This window comes from Halictus rubicundus, chromosome 6 (assembly GCF_050948215.1).
Source record: "Halictus rubicundus isolate RS-2024b chromosome 6, iyHalRubi1_principal, whole genome shotgun sequence".
NCBI lineage: Eukaryota > Metazoa > Arthropoda > Insecta > Hymenoptera > Halictidae > Halictus > Halictus rubicundus.
Window position 1 is genome coordinate 10,585,744 of NC_135154.1, and position 23,374 is coordinate 10,609,117.

The 23,374-nt window shown below is 44.4% G+C and overlaps 1 protein-coding gene across 2 annotated transcripts in view; it reads left to right on the forward strand.

Moving 5' to 3' along the window:
- Positions 1-23,374, forward strand: part of LOC143355226 (lachesin) — a 269,389-nt gene that overhangs the window by 149,758 nt on the left and 96,257 nt on the right. For both annotated transcript variants that reach the window (XM_076789863.1, XM_076789864.1), the window contains exons 4-5: positions 14,816-14,974; positions 16,518-16,646. In XM_076789863.1, the coding sequence (XP_076645978.1) occupies positions 14,816-14,974; positions 16,518-16,646 (288 nt within the window). The remainder of the gene's footprint in view (positions 1-14,815; positions 14,975-16,517; positions 16,647-23,374) is intronic.

Below are 23,374 nucleotides of genomic sequence, written 5' to 3' on the forward strand. Positions count from 1 at the left end.
CTCGCCTCTAAATCGAATAAAAGTCAGATAGTCCCCGGCTTCCGCCTTATTTACGAGAGGACAGAAGGAAAAAGCCAGCGGCAGAAAGAGAGCAAGAGAGAGTCAGAGAGAGAGAGAGAGAGAGAGAGAGAGAGAGAGAGCGTCGACCAACCCCTGCTAGAGGCAAGATGAAATAGTCGGCGGGGGTGGAACGAGCGTGTGCGCGATATTGGATAAAGTGGGCGCGATCATCGGGTTATCGTTACCTTCGATTCATGGATTATCGCCGCGATCAATCGCCCGAACCGCGTGTATCTCGCTCGCAATCGCCGATTTCCTGAAACGATTACCTGACTGCTCGCAGAATTAATTGGCGCAGGTGTTTGCGCTGTTCGGAGACTTTGATGAATCCCTCTGCGACTCCAAAATGCATTCGAGACGACGTTCCATTTTATTCCTGACCTCCAAAATGTCCCAATTTTGCCATTTGTTGGACTCGCCGTTTTGCCATTCCAATAATCTTGGTCCAATTCAAATTTTTGTGCGGTGTATAGAATCGAAGAAAGCAGTCACTGTGTCTGCACTGTTTGTATCTACATCCTATGTAAACTAAAAATTGTCTAAATTACATCTCTGTTCGTCACGATTTTAATGGATCGGAAATAATACAACAGTATTTTTGAGAGCTTTAAATATTTTGCCTGTTTGATACAATCCGCGGTAATCATTGTATGACCGAACGCGTGCCTTATCGTACTGTTCCATACGATCGAACACGCGCACAATCAAAAATAATGTCTTCATCTATAAATATAAAGAAAATCGTACTACCTATCCGGGTTCGTCGAAAATTGCAAAATGCGTTCACATGATCGCTGCCATTGATAAACACAACAATCCGTGATGCAGGCGCGCAGCAAGAGATTTGTGTGTTTATTGACTGTCCGATCGCAACAGTGGTCACCGATGGAAACAATGGCAGCGATTCCAGCGGTTGGTGGAGGGGCGGGGAGGTTGAAGTTGGGACACGTTGAAGAATTTTCAGGCTGCCAGGCGAGTATTTATGATCGTGAGTACCGTACCCGAAAATGTATTCGAACGGTGAATACATTAGAATTGGCGCGATGTCAAATGCCAGGCGCTTTTGTATTCGGCTAGTAGAAAGTAGGCCAGGTGATTGATCAATCCTAAGCGACAACGGCCGAAAATTTTAGTAATCAGTTTTAATCCGTGCTGCTTCCGACTGAAATAATCGCAGGCATTTGTTATTATCGGAAATCGTTAAAAAATTCTGGTCCCCGTTCTGCCGTAGAACCTCGAAGAAACCACTCAAGGAGTAGCAAGGATTATAGACGTCTACACATTTTTGCTCCCAAGACAAGTCTATTTTTTTAGTCAGAATAATTCAAGGTCCAAGCAGAGTGTGCAAGGGTCGTGTCGTCCATGAAAGGGACTGCAGGGCATGAGCGGGGGAAATAATTCGCATTCCATCTTGGGGGCGTGTAAAACGCAATACCATAATGAATATGCCAGCTGGACAGGTAGTCTTTTGCGGGCCTGTTGGCAGCGCAGCGAAAAGACACAAAAGACCAAAGAGCGAGACAGAAAGAGAAAGAGAGATGGAGAGCGTTCCAGTGCGCTTTAACCCGGCCATCGAATTTCGCGAATCGAATTCAAGAATACTCGAAGCCCGGCATAATGTGGCACAAAGGGAATTGGTGCGCGCGTCGCGCATTGTATCGTTGAGCGCGTGTCGTCGCGGCCGTACATCATACGTTACACGAGCCTCGACACCGCATTCCCTAAGGGACCGGTGTAATTAGTAATTTGTAGTTCCAGCGGCTTCATTCACCAGGCTACATAACAGTCATTTCGACACGAGTTTCTCCGGCGGGCCTTTGTGTGCTAATCGTAGCATGTTAAGTCGCGGTGCTTGTTACATCTCCGCCGAGTTCCGACCACTTAATTTCTGACTTCTCGCCGGAGCAGCTTCCCTTTTCCCTTTTCCCTTTTCCCTTTTCCCTAGTCGCGTCTGCCGTCTCTGCGACTTTCGCCGCGCACCGGCAAACCGACCGGAAACTTTTCATTTCACTCGATAAGACAGAGCGCGAATTTCTAGCTGAACCGGTCGACGTAGAATCTGCCGTGGAAATTTGTTTTTCGCAGACTCCGCGTCGTTCTGCGAGAGCACGGATTTTATCAGTAGATTGCGGAATATCTGAAAATTTGATCTCTGCGCTGTTGGTCTCGGTAAATTAGAAATAGAACCTTTTATCGAATGTTCAAGACTTTCATGCGCTATGAGGTTGCATTGTTTTCTTTTTTCTTTCAAATCATCAGACTTGGGATATTGGGTCTTCTTGGTCACTATCTATAATAAGCATCGGCAGAATAATCGTTTCGAATTTTAATGAAACGGACGTGCTTCGCCGAAAGATATTCTGTAATTTGTATTCGAAGAATTTTTAGAACGGTTGCAAACAAAATCTGTCGTAAACGGAGGAAACGATGATTAATGCAGAAACGCGCAGATTTCTACGATAACGTGAGCTTATCTTGACGGGGATATTCTCGTTGATTGAAAAAGTAGCAAAGCCCAGTGGTACACATATAGGATTGCATTTCCTAATTATGGAACTCATAAAGTACACAGGAACGCATATGTATATCGTACGTCGTCAAATCTGGACGAGTAATTTTCACATCCTCAGTCTTTTTAAAACAGAAATGACACAGAAATAGCGTGCACCGTTTCTAGACGTCATCAAGCTAAAGAAATTTTTATGTAGTTAAAAATAAAATCTGTTCTATTCACAACAAGCCGAATATTGCCGCAACACGACGCTTCATCCAGGATAAAACCGTCTCTATCCTCAGAAATACAAACCGAGTCCGGTACTATATTTCGGGATTTGTGCTTCGTGGTCGTCTAGGAGATTGTATTTTTACCGATTCGCTTCTTGATCCGACAGAGTCGAATTTCGTCGAAAATGTTAAATGACATTTGACCTTAATCTGTGTTTCCAAGGCAAAATTATTAATTACTTGTGCAGGTATTCTGGAACACTTTCTGGATCTCTAGGACACTCTCTAAACCTCTAGGACTCCCCCCCCCCCAGACCTACAGGACTTTCTCTAGACCTCTAGAACTCTCTTTGAACTTTCAGGACTCTTTCTGGATCTTTAGAAATCCCGATGGATTATCTAGGCATCCTCGCGGATCCTTAAAACCCTAAACGATCATTTTCAGAACCCTAACCCGTCCCTTATTGCAACTGTACAGAATTTTCTTCGATTCCTGAAAAATAATCTGCAGGTCGCACGAACAAATACAATTTCATTTAAATTTAATATCGTATTATTCCACCGTTCAATTTTCAATCAATCAGTACGTAAATTCTACTATATACATTTGTGTTATATTAATCGCTCATCAGTGTACCGATTCGATGCGAATTAAGTTGCGAAAATAAGGGGCTGGTAAGGCAATTTAAAATTAAACAATTCAGTTAAACAAAAGTCGAGTTATTCTTTCATCAGCAACAGTGCAGAGTAATCATACAATCAGTCCTGGCAAATAACATAATTCGCAAGACACTCGCGTCGATTTTATTACCAAACAATCGAACCACTCGGACTCTGATATCCGTAAACAACGTATGTTCCGATTGAGCATCTCCTCGTACTTCCGGTCTTGACGAGAATGCTGGTAGCGCTGTCCCCTTCTACTTCAATTTTCTCTTTGCCAGAGAAATTCTTGATTCTCCTGAAATTCTCGAACTTGTGTCTCGGATCTAGGCGACGCTTCTTGAATTTTATTATTTTTAGAGTTTCCTCGCCCTTATAAGAAAGTGGAATACCAGAAAATCAATGGAGTTTCTCACTGTCTATCACAAAGCGTCCATATTCCCTTACCGACGCCCGGACGGAAACAAAATTGCTCGTAACAGTAGAAATTATCACAATTGTTACTTTCAAGCTTGCTCCTCCTTTGGAAGAAAATGGAAAATGAGAAAATTATAGATACCCCGAGGAACACAAATACTTCCTGGAAACTGTAGTGATAATTAATATTATAAGCTTCTCCTTTGGAAGAAATTAGATGTCTGACACATGCTGTCCACTTCCACTTACAGGTAAAACATGACCTCGCAAATGAAACAATTTCGCGCGTCACTCGAGAATTTCAATTCAAGGAAGGATCACGATCTTCCGCAGCGCAGCCCCGCAGAATTTTTTTCAGCCCTCCGCGTAACTTTGTGCAGATATTCGCCGTGTGCCACAAATTGCAAGAAAATCCCAACAAAGGGAATTGGACGCTTTTGATGATGTCAGACGGCGGAGCAGTAGCAGCAGCAACGGCAGCCTGAGCGAGAAACAAATTATTAAATCACGGTGGCTCGCGTCGGGATCAATACCTCGACGGTCGTTCCTTAAAAAACGGCTTCCGGCCGGGCACCTAACTTTCAAATATTTCCTTCCGACGAGCCCCGTTGTAATTCTCAATTGATAGACCCGTAACAAGTCGCGGAGAAAAACTCTCAGTCTCTCTGTCTCTCTCTCTGCTTCTCTCTTTGGGGCATGATTCGGCTTACATTCATCCGGCATTCGTTACCGCAGACAATTTCCTTCGGCCGGTATTCGCGGTGAGATCCCTTAATTGGAGATTTTCCGTGGTTGGTGCGCGCTGGTAACGCATTCGTTTCTGTTCAAAGCGGCGCGGCTCGAACACAATAACTGCTCGCGGATCATTAAAGTTAGCATATTCGAGGGAAAATTCGAGCGTGGCTGATGAAAGGGGACCGATAAAACGTACGGAGGATCTGCACCGACTCGGCTACTTATTTAAGTGCCTACATATTTACCCGATACTCGCCGAAGAAGGAAGCAGGAAGTAGGAACCGAGTTCTCGAACCGGGCCCCGCCGCCCTCGTCCCTTCTTCTTTTTCTTCTTCTTCTTCTTCTTCTTCTTTCTCTGTTTCTCGAGTGGCCAATTACGGACAACGGAGATCTCAGAGGCTCCAGTCGAGGGTAAACGAAGACGAAGGCCTCCGGTATCGATCGCCGATGAAAGAGGAGGATCCGACGCTCGTTTCCGTCGCGGTATAATAATTCGAGACGTACCTACGTGTCTACGCGACGTCCGACGAACGTCAGACCGAGCCGGACAACCCTCTGTTAGGCTACGTTCGTGTTCCAGCCGCGATAAACGATCGGAGCGACGATGAAATCGACGCGTAAGGCTATATTCCGTCTATCACGTGTGTGGATCGTTTGTCCAAACACTTCGTAGTTACTTATATAATAATTCGTTAATTAACACTAGGTTTACGGGACGCGTTCTGATATTTTTAATTTACGGTTATTCAGAAGAACCACTCGATAAAATCTCTTTGGGTATATGAAAAAATAGCTAAAAAATTACAGACACATTTCAATGCTCTATAGAACTAATACCAATGGCAACTTTCAACTGGGGTATTGCAAAAACGGTTAAACAAGTGTGTAATAGGGCAAGGTAGAGAATTTGGATTATCGTGGAGAGTAATCGGTGAAAATCCGTTCGTCAACCAGAGACGACGACACAACCAGAACCAAGCAATGTGAAAATGCTCTCGGCATCCCTCCGCAAGTCTGCAACCCTTCGGTGACCCTTTCCAGCCCTCCGCAACCCTGTACTGCTCGTTGTCCTCCCACACACCGCCAAAAGCGGTCTGCTTTCGGTCTAGCTGCTGCCGGCAGAGTTTAGGCCAAGTTAACGCGCAACAACGCCGAAGCAACGTACACGTGACGGCGTTTGCGCTTGAATAATGCATCAACACTCGGGTTCCGACGGCGAGCGCGGCCGCGTTGCTCAATCTGCGCTTGTTGAACAATTCGGTAACATTCCGCATTAGCATTAATGCAGCAGATCACCGGACACCTGCGGTAATTCATAGCATCGAGCGGTGCCGACGCGGAGCGCGTGGCAGGCCACGCTTTTCGGTCCTCTGCTGTTCCAACACTTTCTAGTTATGTTACCTAACTTTATTTAACAGTAATTTAATTTTAACAGTCTTCAATTTCGAAGTGACACATTTCATTGGGAGCCCCGTGTCTTCTGGAAGGGATACCTCTACTCCAATCGTCAAAAAGGATTTCTAAATGTGAAATATAGTAGCACTTCGTAAAAAATAATAGGAGGATAATATTTCTGGGCCTGTGTTAAAGAGCGATACTTGTACTGTCACTTCCATAAATTGTCTATTTTTTGAAGAATTTTTCTAGTCCAGGAAACCGGCGGAAAAGAGAACACTTTAATTTGACACGAATCTTTAGACATGCGAAATGTTTCCAACTCCATGAAGCTGGATAAATTTTTGTCGGGATTGAATTCGCCATGGAATTGAAGATTGAAGTCTCCTCTTTACAAACGAACCCTTAAAAATTGATCTACGATTTTTCTTTGCCGTTCTATAGCACCTTGAATGAAAACGGAATCGCTTGGTAACAACTTAAGATGCACCACAATGAGTGAACAATTTGACGCAACTCCAACTGCATGGTTACAAATCCCATATAACGAATATACTGTGATGCTGCTATGATGAATGTATCAGGCTTTGCGCCGAGGCTTTCCGAATGTAAATATGGGCAAGTCTTTTCTAATTAAATTTGCGAACGCGTTCTTTGATTGGACGCGCGCGTAACGTTCCCCGGAGCATTAGATCCGCGCGATTGTCCATTTTCAGAAAGGGACGGGTTGTTCCGTGGATCATGTTTATGTATGCGGTACAACCCAGTTCACTTTACAGAGTTGGCAGGACTAAACGAAGCCTAGTCCGAAGGGTCCACTGCTATTTCATCCGTAAGCTGTGCATCTTATCGGGCCGCGGCTCTTCGAATAAATTTCGGACTGTTCGAGTAATTGCCCGGTGGCCCCAGGATCGCGTTCCGAAATTATTTATGACCGTGGTTATTCGCTATTCTGATAACGAGACACAATGATATATCGGAAATACATAGAGAACACCTTATCGACAATAATTTACGCTGCGCCCTCTCCGAACGTTGTAAATAATTTTAATTTCTCATTCGCGCTATCGGCGGACGATTTTATTATTTTCCTTGTCGCTGGTTCGTTTTATACGAATTAATATTAAACTTAATAAACTGTGTGCCGGCGCACGAGTTGAACGTTAGCGGAACGAGACCGCGAATACACCAATACGCTCGCGGGAAATTAAGGTCGCGAGAACTATTTTTACAGAACGCTGTAAGGTATGGTTAGCGCTTCAAAACTTTCCTCTTGAACGTTGTAATTTACATGCGAGCTGACCATAGTGTACGTACACGCTGCATCGAGTGTAAGCGACGATCTCGTCGCTTGTTTGTCGATGCGTTCTTAATCCCGGGTTTTTGTCTTCGATCGCGTAATGCAGGTTCGAACGACAACCCTTCGACCGTCGATTTAGGGGACCGTGAAGCGATAATGCGACCTGCAAACTGAACATAACGGGATACGGTGTCAATTAAATGTCGATTGGACCGTTCTGATTGTTGTCCTTAATTAACAGTGAAACTGGATCTACTTTAACGAACGGCAGCGCATTAGCAGAGCGGTCCTGCGTGCATGTAATATTACAATCGCTCGAAATTTACAACTTACTGCAGCGAGGAACACGGTTAAGCTATTAAAGTACGCGGAGTAATTGACACGCTCGCGATTGCGGGTACAATATAATAATGCGGTAGGAATAAAAATGATAATAGTCGGTAAAATTATTCTCCCGCGCCGACGGCATAATTCGCGAGTAATACAATCCGTGAAACCCCGTTGCCGTTTAAAGTTGGGGCTCTAAATTAACTTGATTGAAAAAGCGTTAATTTCTCTCCGCGCTGGGGAAAAACAAAAAGCTAGAGTATTCCGCGGTTTCCGAGCCAATGGGAAAAGTATTGCAAATTAACATGAGCCGGTTCGATTCGAAAACGCATTAGCCACGAACTTGAAAGTGGAGCCGAAATGTCACCTGGGATTCGCAATAACCGTCACCGCGAGGCGCGATACGAGATGCAAATTACTCCTAACGGCGATGCAGACGCGTCCCCGGTGGCCGCGGAACGATCCGCGATTACCGCAAAAATTATTAATCGCTAATAAACGGTATCGACGAGCCGTCGATATATTTTTAGAATCTCTCCTTTACAGCATGCCTTCTCTTTTTCTTCGCTTTTTTCCATTAACACGACACGACACGCCGTCGACGGTGCCGGAACAAACGAGGCGCGCATGCGTTCGAACGCTTCGCCGGACGCGCTAATGAGACGAAAATGGTTCATGTGTTTCCTCGTAAAACGCAATTATAACCTGCAGATTCTTCGTCCCGCCATTATCAAATTAAATTGCTCCGATACGCACGCTTGTTCCTCGCAAAAACCCCATCTTCGTCCGACCGCCGCCCCTACAATTTTGCACTGTTTTCACTAAAAATATACTCGAGTTACACACGAGTTGATGAAATAACAATACCAGAATCGTCAGACTGGCGTGTGCAAATATTTTTATATCAACAACGAACGTGATTTCGCGTCTGGAAAAATTGTAAAACAATGCGCTGATGATGCTGCAATGTATCCTGAAAATTTAAATTTAAATTTTAAAATAAAAATTTAAATTTAAAAATTAAAATTGGAAACTCATTTTTCCTAGAGTTTAAGTCTTACGTGGATAACATGGCTTAGTGGTTCATTGTATTCTCTTCAGCAACATTGCATGTTCTTTCTAAAATAACATAAAAACAATGTGCATTGTTTGGACACAGTACAGTACGCGTACATTTTCACAATAAAAATCGATGCGAAAGATCTCGAATACTGAAGCTTTTAGATTTTAGGGGACTGATATACAGTGGTTGCAAAAAGTATTGGCACACTTAATTCCCGCTTTCCGAAGAGTTGTCGATATTTAATCTGTTCTAATTCCGTAAAAAAGAATCGTACGGCAATAAACCTGGTCTCGGTTTAAAGCTTCGTGCCTCTACTTCCGCAATGCATCGTTTGTCAAGTCCATTTTAACTCTAATCGTATCACTACAATTTAAACGTATGTACACCTTGCAAAAATAACAAGACTACATTTATACAGACCGTGCACGGTTTCTATTGAAAGCTAACATTGGTTCACTCAAAAACCAAATATTTCGTTGGATCTAAAATATTTCCACTCTACATAATCTTAAATCCAAACAAATTTAATAATGTGAACAATATTTCGATTAGTGGTATAGCAACTTTTACTGGCGCCTCACATTGGAGTGTCAAGACAATAAAATTCGAATTCTGATCCTGAAAATTTCGGTTTTTCATGATTTTCTGCCTCCAACTGTAATAAATCTATTTTTTAAATTTTCGACATGGGTTCACATGAAAAAAATGGTAAAAAAAACTTTTAGTATTTTCTCTTCAATTTCGACCAATTGCAATTTTTCTCATAATTTTTTTCCCTGGTCATGTAGTAATCTAATTCAACTAACTTCTAAAAAAAAATCCAAGTCGTACAGTTTAATATTAAAAATGTTATTGTTATTACTAGTAATTATAGGTTTGGATAAAAGCATTTATAAAAATTTATAAGGGTTCTGAAACGTGTCATTTACCGGCAACGGTACGTTTAATGTTGAGAGTCCACTTGAAGGTTAATTAATGTTGCCCCCGTGAGCGATAGTGGTAAAGAGAGAGGGAGAGGGGTGGGCGGGTTCAGGAGTACGTGGACGAGAGGGGAAATATTTTTGCAGGCATTAGAGGTCGTTATCGAAACGCCCGAATCTCCGGAAGGGGATTCTTGCCGTCGGGGGCGGCAGGGGGTTGGAGGGGGTCGAAAGTGGGACGCGCGGGATTCCTATCAGCCGCGCGATTCCCATCCGATGAATAGCGGAGACACTTTCGATATTTGGTCGCAGTGATACACACGAACTCCGAGCTCGCTCTCGAGGTGAACGGGTTAACGATTATCGTATATTTTTCGTCGTCGCCCATTCCTCTGTCTCACGTGAACCCCGTGCATCCCGCGGGAACAATTTTTTCCGCGCCCTCGACGCCGACCGACCCCTTACACCGCCTCTGCACGAAGAATCATTACGACTGTTCGGTCAATGGAGCATCGATTTACTGCACCCGAGTATATACCACGTTTGGGACCATAGACGCGCCATAGTTCGCCACGGGGAAACGAGATTTTACGATGCGTTCATGATTTTATGCATTAACGGGCCACGCTCGCCGGCACCGATCGACTCGATCGACGATCTGCCTCGTACGAGACGCTCAATTTCCTTGACACCTGTCGCGCGACACACCTCGTCCATCGGAATTGCACTGCTGACCTTGATGCATTCGCTATGACCATAACTATGCGGCCAGAGCACAGACAATTTCGTACGGATACGCTCAAACTGCGGGATTAAGCGCACCGTAGTCGTAATTATGCTTTATCGCCGCTACTTATATAACTGTATCTCCTTATAGTGTCTGGTTACGCGAACCTGTTGACGCGTGGCAGTACGTTCATAGTGAAGGTACTTCATTGTGTTGGACTAGTATCCAGATACCGAGCAATTTTCAATCGAGATTGTTGTTTAACGAATTTAATGATGATTGAGCACGATTTAGTGTCTCTTGGCTTAAAAAAAATAACTTATTCTCTTTGTTTCGGTTTTCTGAAAATTTCCTCACAGAGCAGGGGAATCGCATAAACATTCTAAGCAACGGTTCTTCGATTCGCGCAGCTGCGTTAATAAGGGGGAAATTACAGTGTCGAATTCGAGAGGAATAATGGACCGGCAGCATGCGCGTCACGCGAATAGCGCGCGGTTAAGTCATCAAGGAAAATTTCACCACTAATTATTATCAATTCTGTCGATTAACGGAAGCTCCAAAACCAACTATCCGATTGCTAACGAGTCGTTAATGTCCGTCCCCGAAGATGCGACAATTGCCTGCCGCACGAATATTTTACTTGGATTATCGTTATTACCGAGGCAAAATTGTTGCAGCTGTTTAAAAGCGCGTGAACGGAACGGTATGAATATTCGCCATTAATTTCCAGCGGAACATTTCAATATTGGCTGCAGCGCCGTACGCGCACGTCACGGGATTCCTCGTGTTTTAAATTTTCCACTTTCCCTTGCTTTTTGATTATCGCTTTGACCAATGACACGGAATCACAATATTTATGCGCTTCTCCGATTTACGCTGCTAAAAATATTTTCATCATCATTAAAGGACTTTGCTACACCGGCTATCGAGATCTTTATTTTCTATTTTCGAAAACGTGGTTTTGGACACTGAGTGCCACGGGTTTCGTTTACGTATTTTCTAATTGTCAATTATCTCGTTGACAACTACCGTCTCGAAGCTCGCGTGATATTCTGTTAAGCGCGTCTACCATGTATAATCGATACCCGAGACAGCAATCAGACCAGCTTCGTGGTTGTTTTCACGATAATATGACGCTCGACGGAAACTAATAAATTCGTCTGCGGGATCATGCAAGAAACAGTGGGCATCGGTGAAAAAATCCAATGCCGCGGAGTCGAGGATGTTGACTTCGATGCACGTCAGAAATAACGGAGCAGACGACACATGTCCGTTCTCGAGCACAGCCAGATATTGTTTGACAATATGACAGTGATATAATTGAGTTAACCAGCCGTGCCACGTAGTGACGTATTTATTGAGCGCCGGAATAATGGATAGCCGAAAATGAAAACATGGAGACGCGTTCCTATTCTTCCTGATCTCCATCTTTATCCGCAAGGTTCAGGAAAAGAACAGAAAAAATCCTTAACGATTTGGTGAAGACGATAGGGGTGAAGAGTAGTGTCGATGTAAACATTGTCGGTTAAGTGGAACGGACCCCTTTGCATTGCTCAAGAACCTACGGAATTTTCTTGAGACCCTTGAGAATTCTTTTCCATCGGAACCCTTTGAGACGAAGCCCTTTCCCTGCTCTTTACATTCCTCGGAAAAACCTTGGTAATTCCAAGGACCCCTTGAGAAGGGGCCTATGAAACCCTGGGGAACATTGTTGAGAGCTGTAAATGATCTTGATTCTCAGGGCTCTTAAAAAGGCCCTTCAATGTAGAATTAATCTTCTTCCACAATCCTTTGGATGTCCATCCTGCAATGACCACAATGAAGATTTACCCAGAGATGACATTTTAAATTGATGACTGGAGAAAAATCCACGGTCACCCATTTCATTCAGTGCCGCGATGACTCTCGCTTAACACCAGAACTACCAGATAATTAACCACGCATCGAAGGTACCCACTGACTAACAATTGTTATAACAGGTTAACTTTTGCTATATTTGGAGCAACTTTCGACCTGAAAAACTTTTTTACGTTCTCTATAACCCGTAGATTAACTCATTGCTTTCCCAATGCCCTTAATTATTCTGGATTTCTATTTCCGAGGTAGAAATTTTCAACTCCCATTTCGGGAATCAAAGAGCAAAATTTAAGGTAAATACGTACACTACTTTCTCTATCGTCCACCAAGCACACGAAAACACAGCGACTGGTTTACTTTTTCCAGCCATTTTCTCTCCCGGTTAGGCAGTAATTTCAAAGCTATATCACTCCGAACATTTCCTTCTACAGATTTACAGAACCAACGAGTCGCGAGCCTTTCATGAAGAATGAATCTACGTTGATGCGATTTTAAAAATACGAAAGTGCCTCTGTTCTCCCTTATCTGCTTAGCTGCTCTTTTTTTTTTAACGTCGATCCAGGAACAAAAATGGTTTCGGTCCTATTCCAGTCTGCCCGTTTCCCTTTTCGTGACAGAAAAATTCGGCGAACCTTCTTTCTCCACCCTAGCGACGATAATTTTCATATTATCCCCTCAACTTCCGTTCATCTTATCGAATTAAATCCTCGTATTTAATTAAGGAAATTACGCAACAATTAACGTTACGAAAAATCATAGCAGAATCTCGACAACACGTCACGCTGATAACATAATATGCCTGACCATACGAAATCCAATTATCCTTCTCCTCGGGCACGCCGGAGGCACGCCGAGTTTGTTCCGAGCGAAAACTCCTGCAACCCTAATAAATCAACTGGATAATTGTTAATTGGCCTGTGTTTATTCGTCAGCATGGATCGCGTGTGTAAAACCTACGTCGGATAAATATTAATGGTCCGCGTGCTGATATTTATTGAATTGTGAAGGCGCTCCGTGTTATTAATAATTCATAACATCTGTGCCGTTCAAAAGGGCGGATTTCTATGTATGAAAATCTGCTCGCGATTTAATCCTCGTCGACAATCGCTTCTACATACTTTAATTGATCGCCGGGATTTGTACTGTCGAACGGAACCGCTAAACACACGTCTATCGAATTCGCATAATCTCGCGCACGCATCCCCCCCAAGAATTTATGTATCTAATCATCTGTGTGTTTGCAATCAAGAGACTTTGCAATTTTTCTTAGATTCCTGTCAAACCATCCCCTAAATATTCCTGGATACTCTTCCATGTTGTTAGAGCATATTCTAATAATTTTTATTGCTAATTGTTACCCTTAGTTTTTTTGGGGTTAAAATAAAATCTTAAAAATCTAGTGAAAAAAATTAAAGAACTTTGTAGGGGCGATCAAAAATCGAAATGAAGCGATGGTAATGTCTCGGCTGAGAGAACTCGCGCATTTTGTTGGGTAGTAAAAGTTTCCCGCGCCGAATGCGCGTTCCTTTGGCCTCGTATCAGTGATTACGACTTTTTAACAAGGATTTCCTCCCTGCTCTCCTTATCTGCGCACAATTCTCGTTTCCTTTGGCCTTCTGGTCGGTGCCTGGTCCACCCCCGCGCGTTTCCGCGGTTGTAACCGGATTCCGTCCGTTCCTGGAACTGTCGTCGTCAACTCCTTTGCAACTCCGTCGAACCCGGCACTCCCCCCTCTTTCCCGCTGCTTTAAGTTTGAATTCGATTTGCATGTGAAAGAATGCCATTCAAGCCCCACGGTGTTCTTTCAGCGTTTCGGGGAGGAGTCCGTTCCTCTCGGCCTCGGTCCACTCGAGAGGCCGCCGGGCCGGCCTGTGTCATGCAAATTTTATTATTGTGACCGCTGCCGGATCCGACTGACGCTTTCGTTCTTTCAGTGTCGCTCTTTTGCACGATTACGGTGCCGTTGACGCAGCACTCGAGTCGCCCTCGATGGTCCTCTCCGATTCCAGGCAGACGTGGCCCCGATGGATCGTTGATAAACTCTTTCCACGATCGTCCACTTCGAAAAACGCCTGTCCCATCCTTTACCTGATCTCCGTGTCCTGCTAAAGAAACATCTGCGACTAATTCTACCGCGTTCGTTACGTCCAACGACAAAACTGTGCATCCACGAAGAAAGTCGAATCGTAGCTTGTCCAATGAGACAGACAGAATTTGAAATGCACCAAGCGATTCTACGTGAAATAACACTTCAAAAAGGTGGTATACAATTTTTTAATCCAAACCTCTGTTTTATAGAAAATCGACGTTGAATTTGAATCGCTTGTGCCCGCGGGGATAAGTAGAAACGGTCGGGTATGGTCAGACACGCCAGATGAATCTTTCAGCTCGATTCTCTCAGGAACTAATCGTCGTAGAGACAAATTGTACTAGACATTTCCGACTCGTTTTATCACGTAGATGCGTGATTAATAGATAGATCTTTGAGTTAAGGGAGAGTAATGTAACTCGTACGTGCACGTGTCGAGTCATCACGTGTCCCGACGATGATGAATACTTGCAGCGTTATCAACAGTTGTAATTGATTATAGGACGAATATTTACATTAACTATGCTTCTGTTCACAGTGCCTCCGAACATAGTGGACTACCAGACCTCGTCGGACGTCGTCGTGCAAGAAGGTGTCAATGTTAGTTTATCGTGCAAGGCGTCAGGAAGTCCGAAGCCGCAGATAAGCTGGAAAAAGGAGGATGGATCGAAGATCACTATTAACAAGACCCTATCGGGTAAGTCGTCCTGTGCTATTATTGTCACCATTAAACGATAAAGACAGAAGAATATTGTTATTTTCATTGATGCCTCGGAATTCCAGTCAGAGTGTTCTATTTTAAGTCTGTAGCGATATTTCAGTGGAACGAGAACCGGGTGTAATGGCGTATCGCGGTTCAGGGGATTGTGTGTCGTTATTAAAATTCAATGGTACAACGGCGGCGTTTTCTCCCTCGTGTATTTACGAACGAATTCTTCTCGCAAACGGCCGATGTCCGACGGGTTTTAATTACACAGCGGGGCGCAGTGCGGTGCGGGCGCGCGAATTAAAAGACACCCGTGCCGCTTTCGTGGTCGTGAGAATTCGGGCTGCGTCTCTCCGGGGACATCCTTAAAATACGAGTGACGTCGATCCGTGACCGGGTTTCGATAGATTCGGGGAGCACAACACGTGCGGCAATTAAAAATAATGATATTCGTCTGGCGTCCGTCCGGAGATCAAACGTGCAGGCTACGAAAACTGTGTTACCGCTGTCGAAAGGGAACGCACGCTGTGGAAAAGGGAAAACAGGACGACGACGACGACGATGATGATGATGACGAGGTCGGTGCGTTTAGCAAGGGGAGGGTAAAAAGGATGTGTTGCTCATTAACGTGCCACGCATCTCGAGCCCCGGGAACGCATAGATTCGCTGTCGTTAATAGCGACCGGATGCGCGTTCCCCGTAATTATGTTACCAGTGGCATTCCCAGCCGGAGAGTTTTTTTGCGTCGGAGCGTCATGGCGTGTACTAATTAATGGGCCACGGTTAGCGATAGTTGTTGATCGAGATAAGGGCCAGGAAATATTTTACGGCACATGGCTTTTTGGAAGCCAACACACCGTGGAAACTCTGAACCAAACAATCAAAGATTTTAGCTCGTAGGGATGGCCGAAGCGATTAAAAATTTTTCTGGAACTTTCGAGCTTCGTGAGAGCGTGAAATGTTTTTGTTATGCCGTTCCCGCGGATACGCGAAAAAATTTCGAAACCAGGACAGGCAATTCGCAATTAAGGAACTCGTCGAATTATGAACGAGATTGTATGCCGAGTGACCAAAATATTGAGGTCGAGTACTCGCGGTCGTTTAAAAATTTTGTGTGCGCCCGGCTAGCGATCGAAAAAACCGCTTCCGACGAATTACCGCGGTATTTTCGAGCTGTTGCTGCGGATAGATGGAAAACGATTGCTTAAACGGCGGGAGTTCAAGCGGCTACAATCCTAAAAACGCTTGTCTCGTTTGTGAAAGCTGTTTTTATCGTTGCTGTTCCGCCATGTACAATTTCGCTGTTCTGTAAAACACTCTTCAAACATAATTTTACCACGTGGAAATAGACTACCAATTTTTCGCATGCAATTCCCCGCAATGAACATGCACCACTAATTAATTGTAATTATTGAACCATGAACACTACGGAACTTGGTAATACGAATGGCGTGTAAGTCGAAAGAAATGTTGTGCGTGTTATTTTTTGAACGCAAATTTAGAACGTAATTTCAAAGGTTATTTCTGTTTTCAGTGACGGAATGGAAAGGCGAGTCGCTGGAAATTACACGCATCTCCAGACTCGATATGGGTGTTTATTTGTGCATCGCGTCCAACGGTGTGCCTCCAACTGTGAGCAAGCAGATCAAAGTCTCCGTTGACTGTGAGTACCTTTTTAACTGCTATCAAAGCATCGTTGAAGCTCTTTTCATAAGACAGCGAATGGGTCGAGTAACCCAGGTAACTCCCCTCGCGCAACACCTTCAAACATTAAATCTTTAATTAAGCTTTAGAAATTAATAGATGGATATTCTTGCATTTCTCTGAAATAAAAAAACATAGAAAATGAGAACGTCAGCTACAATCTCTAACACGTACTAAAACCGATCCAGAAGAAAATAATTCGATACATCAATCTAATTCAATAAAGTTCGACCGAAATTTATACTCTCAACCCGTTAAAAAATCGAAGTTAGCAGCTTGTACGATGGCTTACACAGATCTTCAAATACTCTGCGCGATGCTACTGAGAAAAACACATCGAAAAGGTGGAATATAATTTTTTAATATGAGCCTCCGTTTTCGAAATAATCGACGTCGAAGCTGAGGCGCACGCGTCAGCGTTTGCAAGTAAAAGTAGAAACGGTCGGTTATGGCCAGACGAATCTTTCAGCTCGATTATCTCAGAAACTAAACGTCGTAGAAAAAAATTTGTAAAACATTTCCGAGTCATTTTCTCACGTAGGTTAGCCCTGCAACAATTGTACAATTGTAGTCGAAATCCTCTTGGTTTCCAAAATCGAAAACTTTGTCATTGGGTGTTTGTACGAGAATCGGTTCGACAGTTTTCTTTGTTGCTGATCGGGAGCGTCGGAGAACGGCTTAGTTTCGGCTCGGTTTCGCCGAGGCAAGGGGTTGAAGAACATACAATTTAATAATAGAGAATGGTGTCCGGTAACAAAGCGAGCCTTTGCCGCTTGCACTCTGCCTTGTCCCAATGAAAGAAGGGTGGCGAGAGTAGATAAGCGTGGCTCGCGCTCGCAACAGGGAAAGAAAGAGAACGTGGGATGGAGAAATGGCGCGTGAGCCGAGCCAAAGAGTGAAAGCGGACGGTGTAGAAGGTGAAGAGCAGCCCTGGCGGGACATAAAAGTAAGCTGGGCGAACCACGACACACCATTACCGTTTCCAGCCCGTGTACTCGCCTATTGTTACGTTACTGCTTCTCTTAAATACTGCGCGCGTGCCTTTCCTCCGTGTACCCTTTCTCTCTCTCTCTCTCTCTCTCTCTCTCTCTCTCTCGCCCTCCTTTTTTTCTGCAACACGAAGCCGAGGCATCGTCGAACCTATTTCGAATTAAACTCCGAACCTTTCTTTACGTTTGTCGAACGAAATTAGCTCGGGCGGTCGAAATTTATAGTGGCGGTACGCGTACGATGAAACATTCGCTTGCTCTCGATTAATCAACCCCGGTTTTTGTTCCTTTCGAACATCTTTGCTACGAACATTAAGGTTGTATTCAACCGGTTCAGTTCGATCGAGGAATGATTTTAATATGAACTTCATGTTCCTCTTTCTCAGTAACCATTCGACTAATTGAATTGAAATTATCTGTGCAATTACTGCTGAGGATAACACGTATTTTAGCTAAAAAGTTTTTTTTATATTCCACCTACAATTGGATTGGTAGCATTATCAAGGTTGAAGGTAAGAGCGCTGAAAGTTTCATGTATTGACAGGCTTGTGTATTTTTTCTATTTGGTACTTCAATATTATTGTTGGAAGAAATGCACATCTAGTATGGTATCAGATGCTCTAACAATTTGACGTTGATAGCTGCAGTAGATTCTAGCATGATGGAGCATAAAGTTGAGTTATCTTCATTGCTTATGCAGTGGAATCAAACGTCACTAGCCAGACATGGTGGGCGAACGCTTTGTATTGAGTGATACATTCATTGTAACATGAATAAATGTTTTCCTGTGGATGTGCCGATAGACACAGTAGATTCTGAGAGAAAGGAACATGACACTCTCCTTGGATCGCGGGGGCATTTTTCCACAAAATGGAGGATCGCAGAGCAAGAAAATCTTTTTCGAAACGACGCGACGGGGAAAGTCAGAGTCTCGTCTCTGGAGGTGAAAAATGCGATGAATCTCGGGTTTCAAGGGTAGCGAGAGGGGCGCGAAAGTGTACAAAAACGAAGGGGATATCCGTTTAGCCAGAGCGAGGGCTAATTAACTTAGCGGCGGCGTAAAGAAGCGACGAATTACGATTCAGGTGAGGCGAGCAGGGGTCCGACGCGACGCACAAGGCCTGGAATGGACCGGGGGTACGGGGGTCCTTCCGCGGATGCGCGGCGGATTATCCTTTTAGGTGTCCCTTAATTCCATTTGTAGCCGGTGCTCCGGGCAAAGGCTTTTGTCAACGAGTATTACCCCGAGCCCTTTGTAGTCAAATTGCGATCGAGTAATGTAATAGTTCTGTCCGCGATATGCATTACCCGGCGTCGGTCGGGAATTGAATAAGAAGTTCGTGAAAAGAAAATGTAATTTTCTGCGTGAAGCGTCTGCCCGGCCAGCGGGATAGTAACCAGAGAGATTATTTTCACGCTGGTTCACTCGCTTCCATTCGCCTGGACAGAGACTTCGAAGCACTCGTTAACAGATCTCCAAATTTTCGGACACCGTCCCATCAACCGACTGTTTGGGTCTCTCTCCTCTCTCATCCCCTCTCTCCGTACATTCAGTGTACGTATGTGGATGTGCGTTAAAGGGCGAATACTACAGAATGTACTAATTGATGCGCGCACAGATTGTCACCCGTCAGAGATTTCCTTCTTAATTAATGCGTAATGCTTAGCGGCAGCGCGATTAAAGCACAATCGGCAAGTATTATGGAGGTGCTGCCGCTAAAGTCAGAAATTATCAAATTAATTCGAGCGATAATTCGAGCTCGTTTCGCGGGTTTTTATGTGCCCGAAGGGGAAAATTAATTAAACGACTGGACAGATTACATCGTCCCTGCGAGATCGTATTACAAGTTTACGAGCTGAGAAACTTTACGTCCTCCAAGCCTCGTTTTTCATTGCCTGGTCTCGACATCTGCCTTCGAAAAACACGGTGGAATACTGATCGAATTTCAATCATTTCAACTCTCTCAAGTTTTACTCTCGACTTCAACCACTCTAACTGATTCTACATGAAACAATGTGTCAAAAAGGTAGGGTATAATTTGTTCATGCGAGCCTTCGTTTTCAAGATAATCGACGTTGAAGCTTACGCGTTTGCGTCAGCGCTGCAGGTGGAAGTAGAAACGGTCGGGCATGGTCAGACACGCCAGAGAATCTTTGTGTTCTATTATCTGAGGGATTAAGCGTTGTAGAGAAACAATTCGTTAAACATTTCTGACTCGATTTTTCACGTAGATTCGCCGAATAATGTTTCAAATTAATTAAAACTGACGCAGAAGGAAATAACGCGAAGCCTCATCAAAGTTTGCTAAAAGGTAGTTAGTAGATAGAAATTTCAGGTTCCAGACCCGAGGACTGGAAGATTGACGACGAGAATGAAGTTTTGATAGACAATAATCGACGCGCAAAGTGTTTGCGCTCACCGATCCGCGCAGCTCGGTGGTATCGTCGCTTGCGCAAACACGTCGAAGCTGTTACATCCGGTTCGCATAGTTGTATCAACACTATCGAGTCATCCCCGACGTCAAAGGAACTCGCCGTTCCCTTGTTCGAGATAAATAGAAACAGAGTACGGTCGACACGCTCTGTGCTCTGCGTGGACCGTAGCATTTGTGCTTTTATTTCGCGACTGTCAAAGTTGCTTTGCGAATTAGACGTTCAGTTCGACCGATTCGACCGCCTCGCGGGGAAACTTTTCGAAAGATTCGTTTCACGGTGTACGAACGCGGTCATTTTTGATTCCCTTATTCGCGGAGATTAGTTCGGGAATCTGGTCCCGTGGAATCCCATCTCGGCATAATACTCGGTGTTTTCTTTCCCGAGGGAGAAGCCTGCGAGTATTTTTCAACGTAATTCGGTATGCGGATTTAATAACGTCTCGAAAACGAGAATGAGCGGTAACGAAATACGGCCGGGCGCAGTTTCGCATCTGACACAGGCCCTTATTTGCCCGGTGCCTCACTTTAATCAACCCTTTATAGCCGTTCTGTGAAACGCGGCCCATTTATTCCTTGGGAGTGGTGTTCATTCATTTTTAAAAACGCGCGCATACCGTCCGGTGTACCGTCGTGTGCATACTGTATCAAAGACCGGCATTCTGTGAAGCACGCGTTATCGATCGTGCGTAATCTACGGAGTGCAGTGAGCCGAGGACCCGGAGCTATAAGTCGCCCTTTTTTAATTTGGACACCGGCCGGGGCATAGTTAATGGCCGTTACACTTGGATTCGCCCGGACGAACCTGCCGGAGGGACGGTCATTTTTTCGCGGGACAGAAAACGCCGAGACGAGACGGAAAATCTGCTTGGGAAATTAGCTGGCTCCGCCATGCTCGTCTCCTTGGACAGACCGAGCCCTACTGTCGTTTACAATCGCCACAGACTCGTTCGAGACGGCAGCCATCTTTTACCGCTTCACTTCCTTCCGATTTACATGTTTGCGTTTCACTTTCCTCAAAATCATTCGTGTGATTCCATTTCTTATTTTACTCCGTACTACCTTATTCGAATAAATTGTCACAAATTACTTTTCAATTTGGCGAGCCTGTTACCGCTCGGATTCGGTTGCGAAAAAGCGACCATGTCTGCAAAACGTGCGACAGTGAATCCGCGTCGATTCGCAGAAGAGTTGCGTCCATTTTCGGTATCCGGATGCCTGTCGTGTCCAGCATGTTCCACATATTTAATTATTCCGCGAGTAATAGGCAGGAGTGTTTGGAACCGTCGAAGTCGAAACTGGAAGGGAAAGTGTGCAGGTTCCGGTAAAATGTCCCCGCTGTTTTATTCAGGCCTTCCGTCGGCGAGTCAAAGAGATTTCCAGTTTCCAGTTTGTGTCACGGAAAATCGCGCAGCGCTTATAGCAGTACAACGTGCGCCTCTCTGTATTGAAAATTTCACTAAATCTTTCTCCTCTTTAGCCTCAGATTTGTCGCCACACTTTTTCATTCTCTGTGTGCTGCTACCAAATCCCAAACGTACTTTGAGTCCCCCAAGAAAGGAGAAAAGAGAGGAGTAGAGAAAAAAAGTGGAAGACCGAGGTAAAGATAATCCATTTTCTTCTCTCAGAAGGATCGAGCCCTCTCTATCTCTCTCTCTCTCTCTCTCTCTCTCTCTCTCTCTCTCTTCCTCTTACGAGCACACGCGAGACTACGGGCAGGTTAGTGCTTCCGGGCCGCATAAAACTTTCCGTCATATCTCTCGATTACAAAATTTCACCCGAAGAAAAATCGGTTCTTTGATGTACCCTCGTGTCCCGCGCCCTTCTTATAGATTGGTCTTGAATATTTCATTCATTGTTACCTGCCGAAGCCCAGAATGTACTTCGTGTAGCCTCTGTCGAGGAATATATAGCGCATTTGCATAGTCTAGTACGTTGCCTGAAAGCACTAATGGACCACCCAAAAACAGAGTAAAAATCTCATTACGCTTCCCTGGCTCCGACTGAATTTTAATCAATACATGCGATATTTTCTTCGACTATTACCTTCAGAATTGTAGCTCTTTTTAACGCTGGATAAATCCACCTACGATGTGGTCTATAATTCAAGAAATGTTTCAATGAATAAATTCAATAGTGTCTCCTGTGTTTCGCGATTGATGCAACTTTAATTTGTGTAAAGATCTGCAGGTAATACCATCGATCATGCAGGGTTAAACGTAATAGTACGCTTCAGTTGGAGGTTCTCCGTAGAAAATGTTCTTGTCGAAAAAGTGTTTATTCATGCGATATTTTAACAATCGCGAGGAAGCGCGTAAAATTCCCTGGTTGGTAATTAGCTAGGTTCTTCTGTGAAAATATCGAATAAAAGGGAAGCCTCGTTACACTTTGTTAAGCTTCCCATTATGCGGGGAAATTCCGATCGATTGTGCACGGGTATAAAACGCGCAAGATTCGCAGCGTGGTAATTAACTAGCAACGACTCCCTTGTAACGGGATGCTTTTTATATATCGAGATCAAAGGTGCCGAAACCATAAGATAGTAGCAGCTCTCTCCGCGGTGAGAGCGGTGAGTCAGCCCCTGTTTCGTATCCTTGTTCGTTCGATCTTCTTTTTCTCGGTGCTCGCTGGCTGCCGGTGGCAATCTGTTATTAAAATCAGCAATGAGAAAAATCCGTGCCGTATCTACGCGGGACGGACGCGCACCGACAGACGTGTTGCGGCAAAAATTAAGCCACCTGCAAACTCGGGGAGACGAAATTACGGCCGAGGAGGTTCGTCGACGAGCCGGAAGCTGCGCACGGTAGTTGTGAACGTGGCCGTCGGATAGGATTTTCGACGATCCACCGATAAAATCTCGATGTTACCTCCGGTTAGTTACTCGCCCCAGTTTTCTTCCCTCGAATTTTTTTTCCCCCCGAATTTTTACCCCGTACGCCGTTCTATTAATTTTATGCCCGTATGCGGCCGCACGCCGCTCTCGAACGCCGATAAGTTGACCCCCCCCCCATTTTCGACTTCCGCGGACGAATTAAGAACGAAACTTTTAACCGCTGCTTTACATATTCGATGCCGCCCGGCGAACTTATTAATAGACCGGACGTTATGCGTTTATGACGAAATTAACCGAGCAAACTCGAAACAGCGCAGAAACTGGAAAAATTTCATGGTATCTGGCCCCTGTTGCTCGCAGCAGATGCAATTTTTACTGCGAATTGTGCTCCACACTAATAAAATTCTGTTTCCGACCGATGTAAAGAAAGAAG